The following is a 19,776-nucleotide window of genomic DNA, read 5'->3' on the forward strand; positions in this document are numbered from 1 at the left end:
ACCCCATGGATAAAGATGATAATATTTTACATAATGAGAGTTATCTCATCTGGCATTTCTGCTCATGTTTATTGCCCAGAAAGATCACTGACCACTTAAAAAAAACCATGCATTTTACTCAACTCAAACCTAAATCATTCAACAAATATTAATGGGGCACCTAAAATGTATTAGGCTTGGGAGAGACTGTTTTCACACACACACACACACACACACACACACACACACAAACCATAAATGCCATAAAGACTATGATAAACAGAATTTACATAAACAAATTCTTTTTAAATTTTTTTTAAAATATCTTTTTGTATATCAATTGAATTATAGCATATGTAGTAGTTTGGGAGAAAACCCTTGCTATGTATACAACAGACAGAAGATTAATTACCAGAATACATATAAAAAGAACCATCAGATCAGATCAGATTAGTCACTCAGTCGTGTCCAACTCTTTGCGACCCCATGAACTGCAGCACACCAGGCCTCCCTGTCCATCACCAACTCCCGGAGTTCACTCAGACTCATGTCCATCAAGTCAGTGATGCCATCCAGCCATCTCATCCTCTGTAGTCCCCTTCTCCTCCTGCCCCCAATCCCTCCCAGCATCACAGTCTTTTCCCATGAGTCAACTCTTCTCATGAGGTGGCCAAAGTACTGGAGTTTCAGCTTTAGCATCATTCCTTCCAAAGAAATCCCAGGGCTGATCTCCTTCAGGATGGACTGGTTGGATCTCCTTGCAGTCCAAGGGACTCTCAAGAGTCTTCTCCAACACCACAGTTCAAAAGCATCAATTCTTCGGTGCTCAGCCTTCTTCACAGTCCAACTCTCACATCCATACATGACCACAGGAAAAACCATAGCCTTGACTAGACGGACCTTTGTTGGCAAAGTAATGTCTCTGCTTTTGAATATGCTATCTAGGTTGGTCATAACTTTCCTTCCAAGGAGTAAACGTCTTTTAATTTCATGGCTGCAGTCAACATCTGTAGTGATTTTGGAGCCCAGAAAAATAAAGTCTGACACTGTTTCCCCATCTATTTCCCATGAAGTGGTGGGACCGGATGCCATGATCTTCGTTTTCTGAATGTTGAGCTTTAAGCCAACTTTTTCACTCTCCACTTTCACTTTCTTCAAGAGGCTTTTGAGTTCCTCTTCACTAGATGTCCCCAAAAGTAAAATGAACAAGAGGTATAGAATGGAAAGAGGAAATCTAAATAACGAAAAATGGCAATAGACTTTCATTCCTTGTAAAAGTGTGGGAAGAGAAATTGCATATATATGAAAATATATATCCAAATGTAAATAAATGTAGGTATATATGTAGACTCAGATAAATATACATGAAAAAAGGAAGGATTGAAGATCTGGAATGTTGATAGTATAGTATAAGTGCTCAAGCACTGTTGGTGAAAGTGATAATGGCTTCAGTCTTTTTGGATGGAAGTTTTGAAAATATCTACCAAAATATAAATGTACATATCCATTGATCCAATAAATCTACTTCTATGAATATATCTAGTCAATAATAACAGAAATATCTAACACTAAATGATATCTAACACTAGTTGCCAGCCACTGTTCTAAGTGATTTCTATATCTTTTTTCATTTAGTTTCAAAAATCTCTGAGGATGGCCATATTATTATAAATCTCTTTTGACAGTAAGGAAAGTAAGTACAAAGAGCTTAAGTAAATACAGTGGGGTTACATGGAACCAAGATTTGAACCAACCCAAGCAGTCTGCCTCCAGGACTCTCTTTCCTAATGCTGCTACATTTTTCAGATTTAACCTCCCAAGTTCATCAAAATGTTATTTTAATAATGTTCTTGGAATTTTTTATAACAGCAAACTATTGGTAATGCTGTATATTGCTATGATTAGATAAGCTTTGATACATCTATATATTATAATACAATTTAGCTGCAGAGTCAAATGATACAGTCTTTTGTGAATTAAACATAAAATACTGAAGAACATATTCAGTTAAAAAAAGAAATGAAAATAGTACTCATTGTATGATCTTATTTACGTATATATGTGTGTATATATATGTATATTCATGCAAATGCATAGGAAGAGGATTTGAAGGAAGGCTGACAGGGGTGGTGATGAAAGCATTTTATTTGCATCTGATATATGTAATAAGGGTTTTAAAAATATGAGCTCAATGAACGCTACATAAAAATGGAACCAAACAAACACATTAAAAAAATAACAGATACAGTTCCTTTATAGCTTAGTGGAGGGAAAAAAAAGTACTTTAAAAATGGGTAAATGCTACAACAGGGGAAGTACATGGAACCATTGGAGTTCCTGGGGGGAAATCATATCAAACTTGATTTATGGATGATGATGGTATTTTAGGCAGAGGTGGCAGCATTCACTCATTCATTAAATACTGTTTTAGACATATGCAAAAACCTAAAAGTGGCAGGTAGCGTGTTGAGCTTTGGGTCTGAATATGGTTCTACATGGTTGGTATGTGGACTGCTAGGGTTGAAAGTACAGGGTGAAAAGTTAAGTAAATCACATAGGGCCTTGTTGGCCATGTTCTAAACTTTTGACTGCGTTAAGGTGAGTGAGATATCAAAGTTTATGAAGGTTCTCTAGCAGCACTGTAAGAGTGAGTGCAATGTGGGCAAGCTTTGAGGCAGGGAGAACCATCCATCAGGACAATCAAGAAGTTATCAAGATGCAGGATGCGTGTGAAAATGAAGATAACTGATGGACTAGAGAAGGCAGTGGCACCCCACTCCAGTACTCTTGCCTGGAAAATCCTAGGGACGGAGGAGCCTGGTGGGCTGCAGTCCATGGGGTCACTAAGAGTTGGACATGACTGAGCGACTTCACTTTCCCTTTTCACTTCCATGCATTGGAGAAGGAAATGGCAACCCACTCCAGTGTTCTTGCCTGGAGAATCCCAGGGAAGGGGGGACCTGGTGGGCTGGCATCTATGGGGTTGCACAGAGTCGGACATGACTGAAGTGACTTAGCAGCTTAGCAGCAGAGAGAACTCAGTAATAGAATAGAAAGAACTTGAAGATTCATTTGACTTTGAAGTTTCTGACTGAGGAGTAGGAAACTAGGAAAATGTAAACAGTTTATATAAGTATCCCCTTCAATTCTCGTCTCTATGTTCCTCATGTACTAAGTACTTAATAATATTTTCCATTTAAACTAATTAACTGTGATAATCTAGGAAGTTCACTGTTTAAAGGCAAAGACAATATTTTTTCCATGCTGTGTCCCTTTTCCTGGCACAGTGCAAATCAAGAACTTAATAATTCTCATCAGATGAAGACAGAAGCAAAGCAGGTTCATTATTATAAAACTACAAATAAATACACATGAAATACTAGTAACAAAACCAACAATAAAAACTGACCAATGATTGGCCACAGTGAGGAAAAGCAGTTGTCTGTCCACTACACCAACAATATTGAATAAAGTGTCATCATTTACTTCAACATTTTGCATTTCAAGGGATCGCAGAGGCATATAAATTATGTGTTGTTACAATAAAGCATATCAAAATGATTGAGAATTTCCTCCTAATATCATATTCACTCAGTGATACCATGGTTGATACTGATGAAAAAGCACTTATTAAGTAACAAAAATTCAAAATTCATAGGTACAAATGTGTTTTCAGAAGTGCCATACTCTTTTCAGATGTATTCATGTTAACTCAACCCAAAACTGATAAACACGGATTATTAAAAAAAAACCTGCATGCTGCACATTTTGCTGGAAACATCAAAACCTGTGCTTATGATATCAGCCAGAAACTACATTTTTATGACTTATGAAAGAAATTAGGCCCTACACTCAAAGGGCTGGTTATTAAATATTGTTATCTTTAAACAATTCAGCATGCTGAAAACATTTGTATTTTCAGATACAAATTTCAATAAAAATTAACGTGGACCTTAAACATTAATAAAAGATCTGAAGATGCTATTAGCAAAGATTACCTTTGCTGAGCTAATTTTTCTAAAGTATTTTTAAAAGGTTAGCACTGGAGAGTTAAGTTTCAAAATAAGTTCAACAAACCTTCTTTAAATATGTGGCTTCTGTTTACATGGAATACAGATGAAAATATGATAATAATGTCAAGGAAAATAAGTTGTTTTCCCAGTTACATATAAATACCTTTGTTTGGGAGTCTTTACCATTTTATTTTCAATTTGTGCTCAAAACAAGAGCACAGCAGCCTATTAAGAAAAGGAAGAAGAACAACTGGAGGTTATATAAGGACAGCTGCTTCTAATCATCATGTCAATTGATACACAGTTAGAAATCTACCTCTCCAAAGAAAGAAAATCAATATTTATAGAACAGCCAGCATGTCAAATATACAGTCAGTGCTGTGACTCCACTCTATTAAAGTTCTTAAGCTTTTTACCTGTGACCAATAGGAAAAAAAAAAAATGTTGCCATTTATAATGGGATGTTCTGTGTAGAGTGGTTTCTGCTTACATCACATCACTTCAAAGGATTTGCTAGGACAATCAGATTGGCTCAAGCTGAAACAGCCCAATTACTAGTAAGAACCGCCTCAGGCTTTAAAAGCCTACAGGGCTTTAAAAATCGATGATGCTATAGTATTTGCATCCTTAAAAAGACAGCCGAAAAGCAAACTAAACAAATGCTGAAAATGCATGCCTCAACACTACTTCAAAGTATTGCTTCTCTTCATTCATATATCCATTTAGGGGACATAATTAGACATTGCAACTCTATCAATATTGCCAAAGGGTAATGGGCATACAGAAGACAGGACATACAGTAAATATTTTGAAAAAAGCAAGTAAAAGTAATTCACACATGTATCTATTTATATGTCTCCTTTTAACATTAAATTATTGGGGGTCATGAGAAAACATAAATCGACATGTGTAAAAGTAATCATTTTAAGTTTATGAGCTCTTATGCTGCTTTATTAGAAAATGTTATTGTCCTCCTAAATTGTGCCTATTAGACGTTTATATTAGTCCTGGAAGATACAAACATATGACTGTGTGTGCCAATAATTATGGTAGAATCATATAACATAAAGCACACAGGTAAGCCGATGGAACCTTCTTTTCTGGTGGCAGAGTCAGAGGAATGAGAATGCAGGTATATGAAAAGTATGTTTCACCACTCTTTTATCAGTGGATCTGCTATCAAGGGTTGGAATACAGAGCTGGGACAAAGTGTTCTGATTTGCTGCGATTATGATGAAGGGATTCCTTGATACAGAGCAGACATCCATAGAGAATTCCATAGAAAAGAAGAAACAAAACGGACCCCCCTTTAAAAATTCACTCATTCATTCAGCCATTCACTTATTGTTCTAATTATTCAACACATATATTTTTCAAGGACTGTAAAGTGACAGGAAGGTTTCTAAGCACTGTAACACAAGTCTCTGAACTACTTTGGCTATAGAGATAGGTAATAAAAATAAAACAATATAGCACACATAAAAACTGATTGGCCATTGTATCAAAACTGCAAGAAATACACTTTTGAGAGAGAAAGAGTACCCATTTAGTTCAAGACAGAACTGAAGCATCCTTAAACCAATCAATAAAGTAGAAAGGTAGTATTTTATAGAGCATATTGGAAGGAAGCAAAATTGTCAACATTCAATCACAAAGACTCAGTACTTAAAGATCACATTTGAACAACTACATAAGTGGAGACTAAGATTTTGTACTAGAAGCCCTGGTATAAAAAATGGGAGTCTCCTTATAAAATATTTTGGAAAAATGAATAGATACACAGAGGTAATTCTAGAAAGAACTGTAACATTTTCCTTAACCAGATTTTTATGGAGTTTCTGGAGACTTAAAATTTACTATAAACTTTTTAGATTTTTCATAAACCTGTATTTGTGTGTGTGTGTGTGTGTGTGTGTTTATGTACACTATAGAAAAGGATGTAATTCTAAGTGTAAATGCACATGCATGTATCCCTCCGATCTACCCCCACACCAACTTCTCTTCATACAAACTTAAGTGAAAAACAAAAACCCCATGATTTTAGATGATAGCAAAGAAATTTATGATTTGAAGAGTCACAGAAACTGTCAGTAATGACAAAAATAGTTACCCACTCAAAGAAGGCTTTCCATCATACAAATGATAGATTCCTGACTTCCTCAATACAACCTATTTTATCTGTTTTTGCATGATCTGAAACCTGCCTAGGGCTAGAATTGTTTATAGGCATCCAACTCTAGTTTCCAGCTTACTTCCCATCTTCCTTTTCCACTGAGAAGCAATGTATTGTTTCAGATTTGTGATTTTCTCTCTTTGCCCATATAGAGCAGGCAGGTTCCACACTCAGCAATGCTGTCTCTGAGACATACAAAAGCATAAATGCCCCTAAGGAAATTCCCAGATATTTTTCAGCATATAACTCAGAAGTCCTTTTATTGCTTTCCAAAGTACCTTTCTGGGCTTAAATGAGCCAATTTTATAAGAATAAACCTTCCAAATGATATTTATTGTAATGAAAAAACTACATTTTCCAGAATATACAAACAGTCCCTGTTGAGCAGCACGCCATTAGTTCCAGATAGTAGGCATTCTTTCTCACCTTTAAACTCTGAAGCTTGCCATTTCACTACATTATGAGAAATGGTTCTACCATTTATCTGCCTTTTTCATTCAATGTGAAATTATACAAAAGACTAACACCTGGCTTCACAAATAATATTCATGAGTAAATATAATACACATAGTTACAATTATTCACAATTACTTATATTCCTGAATGTATACTGTATATAATCACACATAACACATTTCTTTCTTCCATTACTTCTTTTTTCATGTTTGAGCTTATGCATCTCTCAAGTAATGATTTGAATTCAAAAAGTATCATCAAAAGAAAATGAAAGGTTATATAAATGTCACTGCTTTGCTGCAAATTTGCATGCTCTCTCTTTGTGAGAGAGCTCAACTTTGTGAACATCTGGACTGGGTTTCTATTATTAACAAGAAATACATCTATATGAGAAATAGTGTTCCTGGCAATAGCTTCTTGACACAGGGGAGGATTAAAAACGTGTGAAGAAAGTCCTTCTCCTCATCACACATTTACACATGCACTGCCCCAATTTTTCTTTTCTACAGAGTAATGCTGGATCTTAACAAGAAAGCTCATACTGCTCATTCTCTTCTTCATCTATAAAAGAAGGATTTTCACGGTTTCATATCTACTTTCAGAACCTGAGCATGTCAATTAGAACCCACACTGACTTTTCTAAACTTATGATAGATGATAATGTAGAAAAGAGGTTGTGGGCATGGGTTTTTGTTGCTGTTCTTGCAGGCTACATAATAATGGCATTGATGACATAAGTCCTATCATAAACTATCAAAAATAGAACACAACAAATTATTTTACCAATACAGCTGAATTCCTATTATATAATTTATGATTTGCTTTCTTTGTCTAGATTGGAGATCTTAAAGGCAACCCTGTCTTCCTCTTATTTGTATCTTCTCATAAAGTTTCATTTATTTACTTAAAAACAATGTGATATCTCAGAGTTTTTTTTACGAAATATGGCTGTTGGAGGTATTCTAGAAAATTTTAAAGAATGAAATCACTCATAATAACATCCTCCAGTAATGGAATTTTCTCACAATGATTTATTTTTTCTTTTAACAGGTTTACAATTTTTCTCTCAATATTTTAATTATTTGTTTTCTTTTAAAATTTGTTTTCAATCAATTTTGAAAAATAAATATTATGCATTATAAATAAAATTTATAATATATAGAAATTGATAAATAATATAATGTTATAATTAATATAATAATAATAAAAGAACTAATGAAATTACTCATAACCTCACCACCCAGTGATATCCTACATTTACTTCTATTTCCATATCTATCCTACTCTGTAACTAAAGTAGGATGCTATATTATTGTCATATATTATTGCTTTTTCACATATATAGATGAGTAATTTACTGTTATTAAATATTATTTAAAGTAGTTTTTATATCTGCATAATTTTCCATCTTGTTCCTGTGGGAAATCACTCACTCTCTCCCTACTCAGGTATTTAAGAAAATAATGCAGAAAAAAATCTCTGTAACAACATTAAAAACAAACAAACAAAAACATTAAAAACATAAAAACCAACCCAGTCAGCATTATGTGTGAAACATAGAAATAAAGACTTCTCTTAAAATTTTTTTCTTAAATTGAACTGATAATTGTTAATTAAATTTGGATCTCCCTGTATATTGCTTGCTTCATTTTTTTATTTTTTAGCATAATACTTGTACTCATAAAGAAACAAACCAGAAAAGAATGTTCAGGCATTTGCGACAAGAATAGTCTCTCTCAGTTTAGGTCAAAATTCACCTCCCAGGACAACTTTTCAAACACAATCTTCTACAATATTACAGTGATAAAAATACCTTATTTAAAGGAGTGGAATAACAGCAATAATGTAACATATAATCAGCATTCTTAAAACTTGGTTTTCCCATGCAGAAGAAGAAAGATGTCAGAATGGCTTACCTGGGGATATGATATAGAAGAAATCTTTAAATTCATCCATCCAAACTTCTGCCAGTCTCCTGTTGTTCTTGTTGATGACATGACCAGTGCCACCAGGGAATGTGTAGGGAGTTGCCTTCCGAAAAACGTGACCAACGTGGGAACAAGTCACAATCTCCAATGAGCCTCCACACTGCCAAATCTAGAAAAGAGAGCAATTGCATAATAATCATTGTAGATAATGCAGTAATACCATCTGAGAAGCAACTGAGACTAACTCAGTTAAGGCCAAATCTTCAGATCTTATGTGGTTCAAACAAACATCACATGGACATAAGATGTAGAACTAGTACACTTGGGTTTGGCAAAGGCTTCTAATCTGGAAGATTTGATATATTTAAATATTGTAATATTGGAATTGGGGAAGTAAGATGGAATTATTTTTACATGCCTTTATTAGACTACCAAATTTTTAGTTTGGTATTAGAGTTAACCTAATTTCTATTTAATACATATTTGTTACTCAAAATTTTCTAATAACTGAATTTGTACATGATGAATGCCATGCTCAGTAACTGAATTGGATTTGGAGAAAATCAATTTATTGTACCCAACCACCTGGATTTCTAAATAACTATTTATTTTCAGCTGTCCATATCCCCTGTATCTTAGGCCTTTGACTATGTTTTTGTTAAAACATGATAAGTATCCTTTATATCTGTTCAACATGTTTGAAACCTTTAAAGCCCACTCCTAAGATCATTTCTTTTAGGAAGCTCTGTGGGGATACTTAGTATTGTGTGACTATTGTAATTTAAACACACTTGTATTAAGAATGTATTATAATGTATTTTAAACAACTGTTTACTTCACTATTGCTTCATTAAAACTATAAACTCTTGAAAGACATATGCCATATATTTCTTGGTATCCTGGATTTACTCTTCAGTTGGGGCTAGGTATTAAGTATACATAAAACCATTCTTTCTTTGTTATTAAAGTGTCTAATGGTTTATGATGTTTATCTTTTTTGTAAATTGTACCTTTTATCATTAAAAAATTCATATTTGTTTAATTTAAAATTAAAAAACATTTATTCCTACAAAATTATATAGCCATAGGTTACAATAGTGTGTGTTCATTACATATATTCATATAAATATATAGATATATATGCACATATACTCATTTATTCATCACAATAAATAAAACTCATAATTATTGCTATTTTTAATTGGAAAGAATTGATTTTATGCTGTAAATAACATTATCCTTACTTTGAAAGAAAAAGTTTTTTCCTATAGATCTCTCAAGTAATATTCATCTTAGAAGAGGGCGGCTATTGGTCTTAGGTAGCAGTAGGAGACATTTAATTTTTCTAGAAAAAATATGATAATTAAATTATACTCATCAATAGTTGCACATTACATGCACAATCTATTCTTTTTCATTTTTAAATTGTTTAAGCAGTGTCTTGCTAATAGAAAATATGTTCCAACCCAACACTGAAATGATGGAGAATAAAAAAGAGGAATGGAGTTCACCATTCTCTTAGAAAGACAGGATAGTTCTTTCTTAAATAATCAAATTACTTAACTGATCAGAATCCTTCTCATCTTTCTAACAAAAAGTCTATATACTTTCTTTTAATTACACACACCTCTTTATATTCTTCCTTTCTACTAAAATGGAAAAAGTTGATTCCTCTCCTATCAAAGACAAATCAATACTTGTATGTCAGTCTAGGGCATATCCTTTAAGTCTGTCTTAACTACTGGTTTAGTCCTCCCTTTGATTTTCTCCTGAAACATCAATTACTTTCCTCATTATTAGATTATGCCTATCTTTGTGTAGTATCTTCTAACACCTATCTTTCAAGCAGATTTAAAAGAGATAAACAAACTAAAAATTATAAAACACAACAAAAATTCACCCCTTTATATTCCCATCCAACATTTTTTGTTTCCCTTCACTGTAATTAATATAAAAATTTTATAGATATATATTATATCCTTTCCTCGATTTTCATCCATTTTCCTACTTATTTGTGAAATGCTGTTTATTTCTATAGTTCCACAAAATTGCCATAATGACAATCACAATTTTTTCCTTTGATGAATACTTAGCAGACTCCTTTCTTGGATTCTCTTGCTTTCCATCCTACTACGTCACTATTTATACATTTTCACTCTGAATTTCTGTTTAAATGTTGGCATTACTCTTTACTTGCTATCTCAGTGGTCTTATTTGTTATTACTTTATGTATGTTCTGAATACTCAAAAACCCGAACAGTAACATCTTAGCCCAAACTTCTCTTGTGGGATCCAGACTTGTGTATCCAAACATCTACTTGTTACCTCCTCTTGCAAGACTCGGAGGCATCCAATTAAATCTATCTGAAGTAGAATTGTTGATATATCTCCACTTGTCAACCAGGTCTTATTTTCTTTCAGTTTTTTTGTTTCTTTAAATCATCAATAAATGGAGCCACTATTCACCAGGTATTCAGTTGAAAAACAAACAAACAAAAAAGACAACATAACTCCCCTTCTCTTCTCTCCCCACCCCCCAAAATATCCCTAGAAGTCATCACGGATTTCTTTTTTTCTTTCATCACTTATGTTTCATCCATTAACAAATCCTGGTGGTGTTATCTATAAAATAATTCTCAAGATATTCATCTCTGCCTCTACTGCGATCATGCTTATCCTGATCATCAACAAGTCTTGTCAGTCAACTGTAATAGACGCTTGTCTTTCCACTTTCACTATTGCTGTTCCATAATTTGCTTTGTGCTGAGAAATCAGAGTAGTCTTTAAAAATTTTAATCTTGTCATTGTATTCCCCTGCTTTAATCCTTCAATGGTTTCTCATTGCACTGTGAATTAAAGCTTTAAGCTGAACATTACTAGTATTTTTAATAACTGAAAGAGACCAGAAATACATAGAATCTGTTCTAAATGATGTCAGATTAGACAGGAATATTCTTCAGAGCATGATGCAACAATTGGAGAAAAAATAACATTTTAAGTTTGTATACTCACTAAAATTCAGACTATGCAGTAAACTCTGTTGCAAACAAACCAGTGATTTACAGCTGTCCTCAGGGTTCCCAATTTTTCTTTTTGCAAATATTGGATTAGCATTGTGGTTGTGTGAGGGCACTTATTTCTACTCTGCCACTTCTTGGTCTTACCCTGGTTCTGTAGGATTATGGTTTCTATGCCCTGAGCATGCACACAGAAAGGGAAAATATCTAGTCTGAAATCCTTTAAAAGTAGATTTCCAGTGTTCTCACTCGTAACATGAAAGAGCTGATCGTAGGTGGTCCTCTAACTTGCAATAAGACTTTGTGTGTCCATGTATAGGCATAATGCAGTAATGCTGAAGCTGAAACTCCAATCCTTTGGCCACCTGATGTGAAGAGCTGACTCATTGGAAAAGACCCTGATGCTGGGAAAGGTTGAAGGTGGGAGGAGAAGGGGAAGACAGAGAATGAGATGGTTGGATGGCATCATCAACTCAATGGTTTGAGTAACATGAGTTTGAGTAAACTCCAGGAGAGGGAGGCCTGGCACGCTGCAGTCCACGAGGTCACAAAGAGTCAGACACGACTGAGCCACTGAACTGAACTAAATGCAGTAATGACTGTTGATTTATAAGACAGAAGGAAAACCTGTCCCTGATGTGGATTCTCACAGATGGAGGCAGCTTTCTGTAGTATATTTAAGAGAGACAAGAGAAGTAGAAGTAACTGTTCCATACTCAGTGAATATTGGCCTGTTTTGCTTGTGAGTCATATACTACTGACTCCTGGAATAAAGTGTATACTTTTCCCATTGCCATCTGTGCTCAAACAATGTGTAAATAAATATTAATATTGCAATTCCTAAGTAAAGCATCTCCCCCCATACTTGCATGAAAATAAAAAGATCAAGGTAGAAAAGCATAACATTATACATTAGTTAAGCTGATATCTGACCATGATAATCCCCAGTTAGTTTACATAAAAACAAAATATTTAACTGACCAGAAAGTTACCAAGTACTTAGTAGACATTTGGGTAATGTGAAATGATTAAAAAATAAATAGTTTCCAGAAAACTATATGATTAAATATTAAAATGGAGAAAATTCCAACTGAGTGGAGTCCTAATGACTATGATAATTTCCCTTAGTGCATCTTCAATAAATATTTGGGAAGGATGGAAGAAACAAAAGAAAGAAGAAAAAATAAAAAAAGAGTGTGACACAGTCATTAAGAACTTGGGCTTAGAAATAAGCAAAAATAATTTTCTAGCGGCTCTCTTACTATCTAGTACACTTTTGAAAATTATTTATGTCTTCAAGACTAGTGTTTCCATTAGAAAATAGGGATAATAATAACTACTTCCTAAGACTTCAATGAGATTGTGCTTATTAAGCACTATGCCTGACACTTCATATGGAAAGAAATAAAATGTTATTTTTATACTACTTAACTTTCATTGGAGAAGGCAATGGCACCCCACTCCAGTACTCTTGCCTGGAAAATCCCATGGATGGAGGAGCCTGGTGGGCTGCAGTCCATGGGATCGCTAAGAGTTGGACACGATTGGGCGACTTCACTTTGACTTTTCATTTTCATGCATTGGAGAAGGAAATGGCAACCCACTCCACTGTTCTTGCCTGGAGAATCCCAGGGACGGGGGAGCCTGGTGGGCTGCCATCTGTGGGGTCGCACAGAGTCGGACACGACTGAAGTGACTTAGCAGTAGCAGCAGTAACTTTCATTGTTTTTGCTATCAAGGAAACCCAAAATTTGTAGATTATTAGCTGATTCTTTCTTCTTAAAAAAATTAAACTTTGGTGAATTTTGCCTCTTTTTAGAACTGTACTATCAATGTTTAGGGGTTTAGGTGAGGAGTTTAAAAGAATAGCCAATTAGTTTCCAATTAGAATACTGAATTTTGTTCTCTGAAATTATTTACATCTAAACAAACAATTTAAATTAAATAAAACATGATGTATCATCCACATGAATATGTGATGCATGAATTGTTTTGTACCACTGAACATATCTGATTGTTATTTCCTTGGCTTCCAAAAGATTAATATTTGTATATTACCTATCTCAAAGAAATTTGACCATGTGTAAAACACAAACTGTCCATTTATGCACAGAGGATTGAAGCTAGCTGGTTACTTACCTTTGTTTCCAAATATTTTTATGAGATTCTGATGATGGAGAAGGTTATTAATCAAAACGTAAAATACCCATTGCTCATTTGATAATGTGCTTGATTTTCTTCCCCTAGATAGAAGACAATTAACTAACATACATTACTCTTTTCATGTTTTTTGGCACCTACATCAGTGACATTTTAATTAAGGTTCATAAACTTCATAAAGTCCAATTTAGCAATCTCAGTTCTAGTGCTCCTATTGTTTCTAATTTTACAGGCTGTTGTGCCAAATTCATGCAGCTGCTTGTTTTTATACAATCTTTATCCCACCTACCCCTCAACCCACACACATACTATCTATCACTGGTACAAAGTCATTGTTTAATATGGACTTAATAACAACCACCACAACATACATGAAGGACACACAGCACAATGGCTATGAGTGTGTAGGCTCTAGTTCCCAGTATTGTATCTTAGCTCTGACATCCACTAGCTGGGTGAAGTCATCTTTTTGTGCTTTAATTTCAAGTAGTAAGATGAGACTTGAAGAATCTACCCCAGAGCATATTGTGAGGAGCAAGGGAAGCAGCACACATAACAATACTAAACTTTTATGTGAAAATGAATTTGAATAAAGCAAATAGGGGAGATTTATAAAGGGATTGTTATTATCATCTAGAAAAGAGATGAGAATGACTTGGACCAGAGTGATGATGGCAAGGGAAACAGAGAAATTCAATAATCTGACATAATTTGGGGGATTAAAATTAAGAATTAATGTATGTGCTTTCCCTTATGTATCATGTCCTCTCTAATAAACTTATTTCATATATATTTTCTTCCAGTAAACAGTACTTAACTATGCTATCTTTCATTGATCTCCATTTTCACTGAGTCATAACATTTACTACTTATATCATCCCACCTGCCTCATTTAGCTCTTCTGTATACTTTTCCATCTTGATAAATATTTGTGTATGTGTGCGTATGTATATTTAAGTGTAGGTATATTGATATAAATACATTATATATATACACACACACACACACACACACACACACACACACATACATGGTGGCTCAGCTGGTAAAGAATCTGCCTGCAATGCAGGAGACCCCAGTTTGATTCCTAGGTTGGGATTGGGAAGATCTGCTAGAGAAAGGGTAGGCTACTCACTCCAGTTTTCTTGGGCTTCCCTGGTGACTCAGCTGGTAAAGAGTCCACCTGCAATGTGGGAGACCTAGGTTCGATCCCTGGCTTGGTAAGATCCCCTGGAGAAGGGAATGGCTACCCACACCAGTATTCTGGCCTGGAGAATTCCATGGAAGGTATCATAGTCCATGGGGTCGCAAAAGGTCAGATACAACTGAGAAACTTTCACTTTCATATATATATATATGAAATATATATAGCTTTCCTTGTGGCTCAGATGGGAAAGAATCTGCCTGTAATACAGGAGACCTAGGTTCGATTTCTGGATTGGGAAGATCCCCTGGAGGAGGGCATGGCAACCCACTCCAGTGTTCCTTTCTGTAGAATTCCCATGGACAGAGGAGCCTGGTGGGTTATAACCCATGGGGTCACAAAGAGTTGAATATGACTGAGAGACTAAGCATGGCATATACATAAACACACACACATATACATATATATAAATATATTATATATAAATTAATCTTATCTCCCAACCATATAATTATCTCTTTGAGAAAAAAAAAATCACACATTTCATTTTATGAAACTGAACTTCAGCATCACATGAAAGCCCTTTATGAAACAGTGAAGTAAGCCAGAAAGAAAACCACCAATACAGTATACTAACACATATATATGGAATTTAGAAAGATGGTAATGATAACCCTGTATGCGAGACAGCAAAAGAGACACAGATGTATAGAACAGTCTTTTGGACTCTGTGAGAGAGGGAGAGGGTGGGATATTTGGGGGAATGTCATGGAAACATGTATAATATCATATAAAAAATGAATTGCCAGTCCAGGTTCAATACAGGATCCTTGAGGCTGATGCACTGGGATGACCAGGAGGGAGAGTACTGGGAGGGAGGTGGGAGGGGCTTCAGCATGGGGAACATGTGTGTGCCCGTGGTGGATTCATGTTGATGTGTGGCAGAACCAATACAATATTGTAAAGTAATTAGCTTCCAATTAAAATAAATAAATTTAAATTAAAAAAAGAAACTGAGTATCATCATCACATGTTTCGCTTTATGTAAATGGTATAATTCACATGGTGAAAAAAAATCACAACTTACATATACTGCTATATCGGTGTTTTGCAGAGTTTAAAATGCTTAAAATATTGGTTCTCAATATATATATTCACTGATATATATATATAAAAGCTTCTTTTGTGGCTCAGATGGGAAAGAATCAGCCTGCAATGCAGGAGACCTAGGTTCGATCCCTGGATTGGGGAGATCCTATGGAGAAGGTCATGGCAACCCACTCCAGTATTCCTGCCTGGAGAATCCCCATGGACAGAGGAGCCTGGCGGTGGGCTATAGTCCATGGGGTCACAAAGAGTCAGACACGACTGAGCGACTAAGCAAAATATATATATTTACATGTATATATACAAAATATATATATTAACCTTATCTCCCCAACCACATAATTATCTCTTTGAGAAAAAAATCACACATTTCACTTAATGAAACTGAACTTCAGCATCACATGAAAGTTATTTTATGAAATTGAGTATCATCATCACATACTTCACTTTATGTAAATGGTATAATTCACACGGTGAAAATAATCACAACTTATATACTGCTATATCAGTGTTTTACAAAGTTTAAAAATGCTTAAAATATTGGTTCTAGATATATATTAACTGATCTATTAATATTGATATAGGGAAATCTGGAAAATTACACAATATACACAAATGTGTGTCTATCATAAAGTGGATTTAGGAACACAAGTTCTTATTTTCTTACTTCTGGCAAAAGGACAACTGAAACAAGATACTATGACTCAGTTTTCACCTATCACTTATAGTCATTGTTTGTATCAAATAATCCCTGTCAGCACTTCAACTCTCTACTTTGTTTATACATATTCAAGTAGACTGATGACAAATCCTTTCATTTTTATAATTGAAGCAAAGTCTAAAAGAGCTTGCAGTGAGATCCTGAAGGCACTGTGACCCTTGATAAGTCGGCATAAACACAAGAGGTATGGAAGTCATTATTCAAAAGGGGCAGACAGAAGGGGCTCTGTAGGCATTTTCTATTTCATTCGTGACAAGAAACTTGTAAGCTTTTCGTCATAGTCATTTTGATTTGGATAAATGTCTCATTTAATTGATTGGTATGTCTCTTAACCTAGTTTTCAGTTCACAGTGTATGGTCTGGAAGAGGTTTCCAGAGCTCAAGTCACATCGTGATATTATCATCATATCTCAAGATGAAGACTCTTGTATATCAAGCTGCTGTGGCCTTTAAGGTACTCACTTGAATTGCCAGAAATCAGATTCAACATGTCTAATGCATCTATCCAGTAATAGATAATTTAAATTTTAATAGAATCATTTTTATGAAAAAAGAAAGCGTCAGATTTAAAACTGTAAGCCAGACTCTGAACTTGAAATAAACAAAAACTGATTGTAGAATGTGAAACAAGTCAATCTTGATAGTCCTCGGAAAATTCACATGTAAAAGAAGAGGAAGAGAGGTTGATAATGACTAAGTTTCCCTTGGAGTTCTAGGATTCAGACCAATCTCCTTCTATGGAGCAAATGACACTTTTAGAGACCAGATTTTTAGATGGGAATGATAAAACTCTCAACATTTTCCTCCTAAGACAGCTTAGGTAAAGTAAACTCACCCTAAAGAGGTGACTAAGCGACTTAGCAGCAGCAGCAGCATACTATTTCATATTGGTTCTAAAACAATCTATTTATCAACTACTTTCCTTTATAAAATACTCTGTATCTTAAATTAGAACTGAACTTCCTGAAAGTCCCAAATTCAAAATGGACCTCTTATACCTACTCACTTCATACAGGACATAACACATTAATCCTGAAATGACTTTCCTAAAGGGAAATCTCCCAAACTACTTTATCTTTTTCCTTTGCCAAAGACTTAGCAAGTGACCCTTGGGGGCTAAGGGGCAGGGGATGAGCCACAAGGAAGGGAGAGAAGAAAAATAGAGCAGAAGCTTGAAAAGGTGTGCTTCTCCTGGGTGTGACTAGAAGTGGAGGAACTGTTCTGAAAAGGAACTAGGCAGTCTATGTATGAACCACTGTGTATCACAAGTATAATGAGGTAGCTGTGGTCATAGATGGAGTCCTTTTAACCTTGTCTCCCATTCTTCACAAACACAAGCACCCATTCGCAGCAGTTAACATGAAGAGTGACAATAGCTTTAAAGCACACATGCCAACATTTTATAACATAAATTCTACTATTACTTTTTGTCTCTCAACAACTTTCTTCACCTCAGAGCATTCTGACCTTCAGAATTACACATCATGGCCGCTGAAATTTCTGGCATTAGGAGAACTGTTACTTGTCATTATTCCACATCTTATTGGGATTTCTGATATTATAGAAATTCTCAATTCTCCTTTATATCAACAGAGCAACACACTGTCTTGATTATGTTATAGCAAGTATTCCAATTGATGCTCAAATGACTTGTGAATATAGCAGGCAAGAAATGAAGAACATCAAGTAGCCTACCAGATATTGAAAATCCTATGTAATATAAGGTGGTTTTGCTTAAGAAAATTAGTACCAAACTTTTCATATTTACAAAAAAAGTATTGCTTTTCTATTAGCATAGATGGTTGCAAGCAGATAATTCATGAAAAAAAAGAGCACAAGAGATATGTGATACAGTGATACTTTTTCATCTATCAAATAATAATCTTAAAGTTTTATAATACTGGAGGCTTTCTAATATTTAGTGCTTTGAAGGGGACTACTAAGAAAAATCTAGAATTATTGGAATTTATGCTTTTCTCATGGTATAATTAATCCTACAAATAAATTTCAACTGTGAAAAACTGCATATAGATGAGATTTTTGAGAACTAGATGGAAAGGTCTGTGATTATTAAATGAGGTTTGGGTCATATATTCTACATTTTACATTGCTGTCCTCCCATGTCTGATGATCTGACTGCCTGTCAGTTATCAGTAACATCTGCTGCTAGCGGTCACAGAGCAGCTCATGACAGCTGTGTGATCCTGCCCTAGAATTCATGCCAGAACAGTCACCTCTGAATATCAGTAGACCACCTGGGCATCCAGCTACAGTGTGTAACAACATCTCCTGCTCTTTCATTAATGCCAAAGATACAGAAAAAGAACTTGGATGCGGAAGGCAAAGAAAACCTGGTACCTCCAAAAAGAGTCATCCCTCAGTTACTGAATTTCTCCATCGTAAACCATCCACCTCCCCTGACTGCAGTTTAGTTTAAATGAACCTCCTATATAACTTGCAAAGTGGTCAAGCCTTTTCAAATGGAAGGCCTGTGATCAGTATGAGGCAAGGGAATGACCTCTCAAGTCTCAAGCAGTTTCTCTCGGGACTTGGCTGGCATCTACAGAGCAAATATTTACTAGCCATTGACTTTGTGTCAAGCACCATGCTGGACTCTGGGGCATGGAGAAAGAATAATAAAACATGGTTCTCCATCTTCAAGTAGTTCACAAGCCAGTCTAGTTTTGTGAGTGTAAGAACCAGGCATATTAAGGTCCAGTCATCAGCTTGCATTTGACAGTTGAAGAGCAGTCTCCCATGCCAACAAGAAAAGGACTGTCTTAAGAGGGACTCACTCTAACCATAATCCCTTCATGGACAGCATTTTCTTTTCCTGGTCTTCAATCATCTGGAGACATTCTGTTTCATATTAAGGACCTGAGACATTTTCAAACAAAATTATAAGTTCTGCTTCATATAAAGAAACAGAATATGTCCCTTTTCCTAGGGAACACCTATAAAACTCTAATGCCATGAATGGAAAACTATGATTCTCTTACATAAATCACCTTACAGATATCTTCTTATATGTTGTAAAACTTTTAGTCAGATAAATGTGAAACATATAAAAATATCCAT

At 35.0% G+C, this 19,776-nt stretch overlaps 1 protein-coding gene across 3 annotated transcripts in view; it reads right to left on the minus strand.

Moving 5' to 3' along the window:
• GALNT13 (polypeptide N-acetylgalactosaminyltransferase 13) overlaps positions 1-19,776 on the minus strand; it is a 962,305-nt gene that overhangs the window by 189,627 nt on the left and 752,902 nt on the right. For all 3 annotated transcript variants that reach the window (XM_044935208.2, XM_044935203.2, XM_045164100.1), the window contains one exon: positions 8,538-8,718. In XM_044935208.2, the coding sequence (XP_044791143.2) occupies positions 8,538-8,718 (181 nt within the window). The remainder of the gene's footprint in view (positions 1-8,537; positions 8,719-19,776) is intronic.

This window comes from Bubalus bubalis, chromosome 2 (genome assembly GCF_019923935.1).
Source record: "Bubalus bubalis isolate 160015118507 breed Murrah chromosome 2, NDDB_SH_1, whole genome shotgun sequence".
NCBI classification, from domain to species: domain Eukaryota; kingdom Metazoa; phylum Chordata; class Mammalia; order Artiodactyla; family Bovidae; genus Bubalus; species Bubalus bubalis.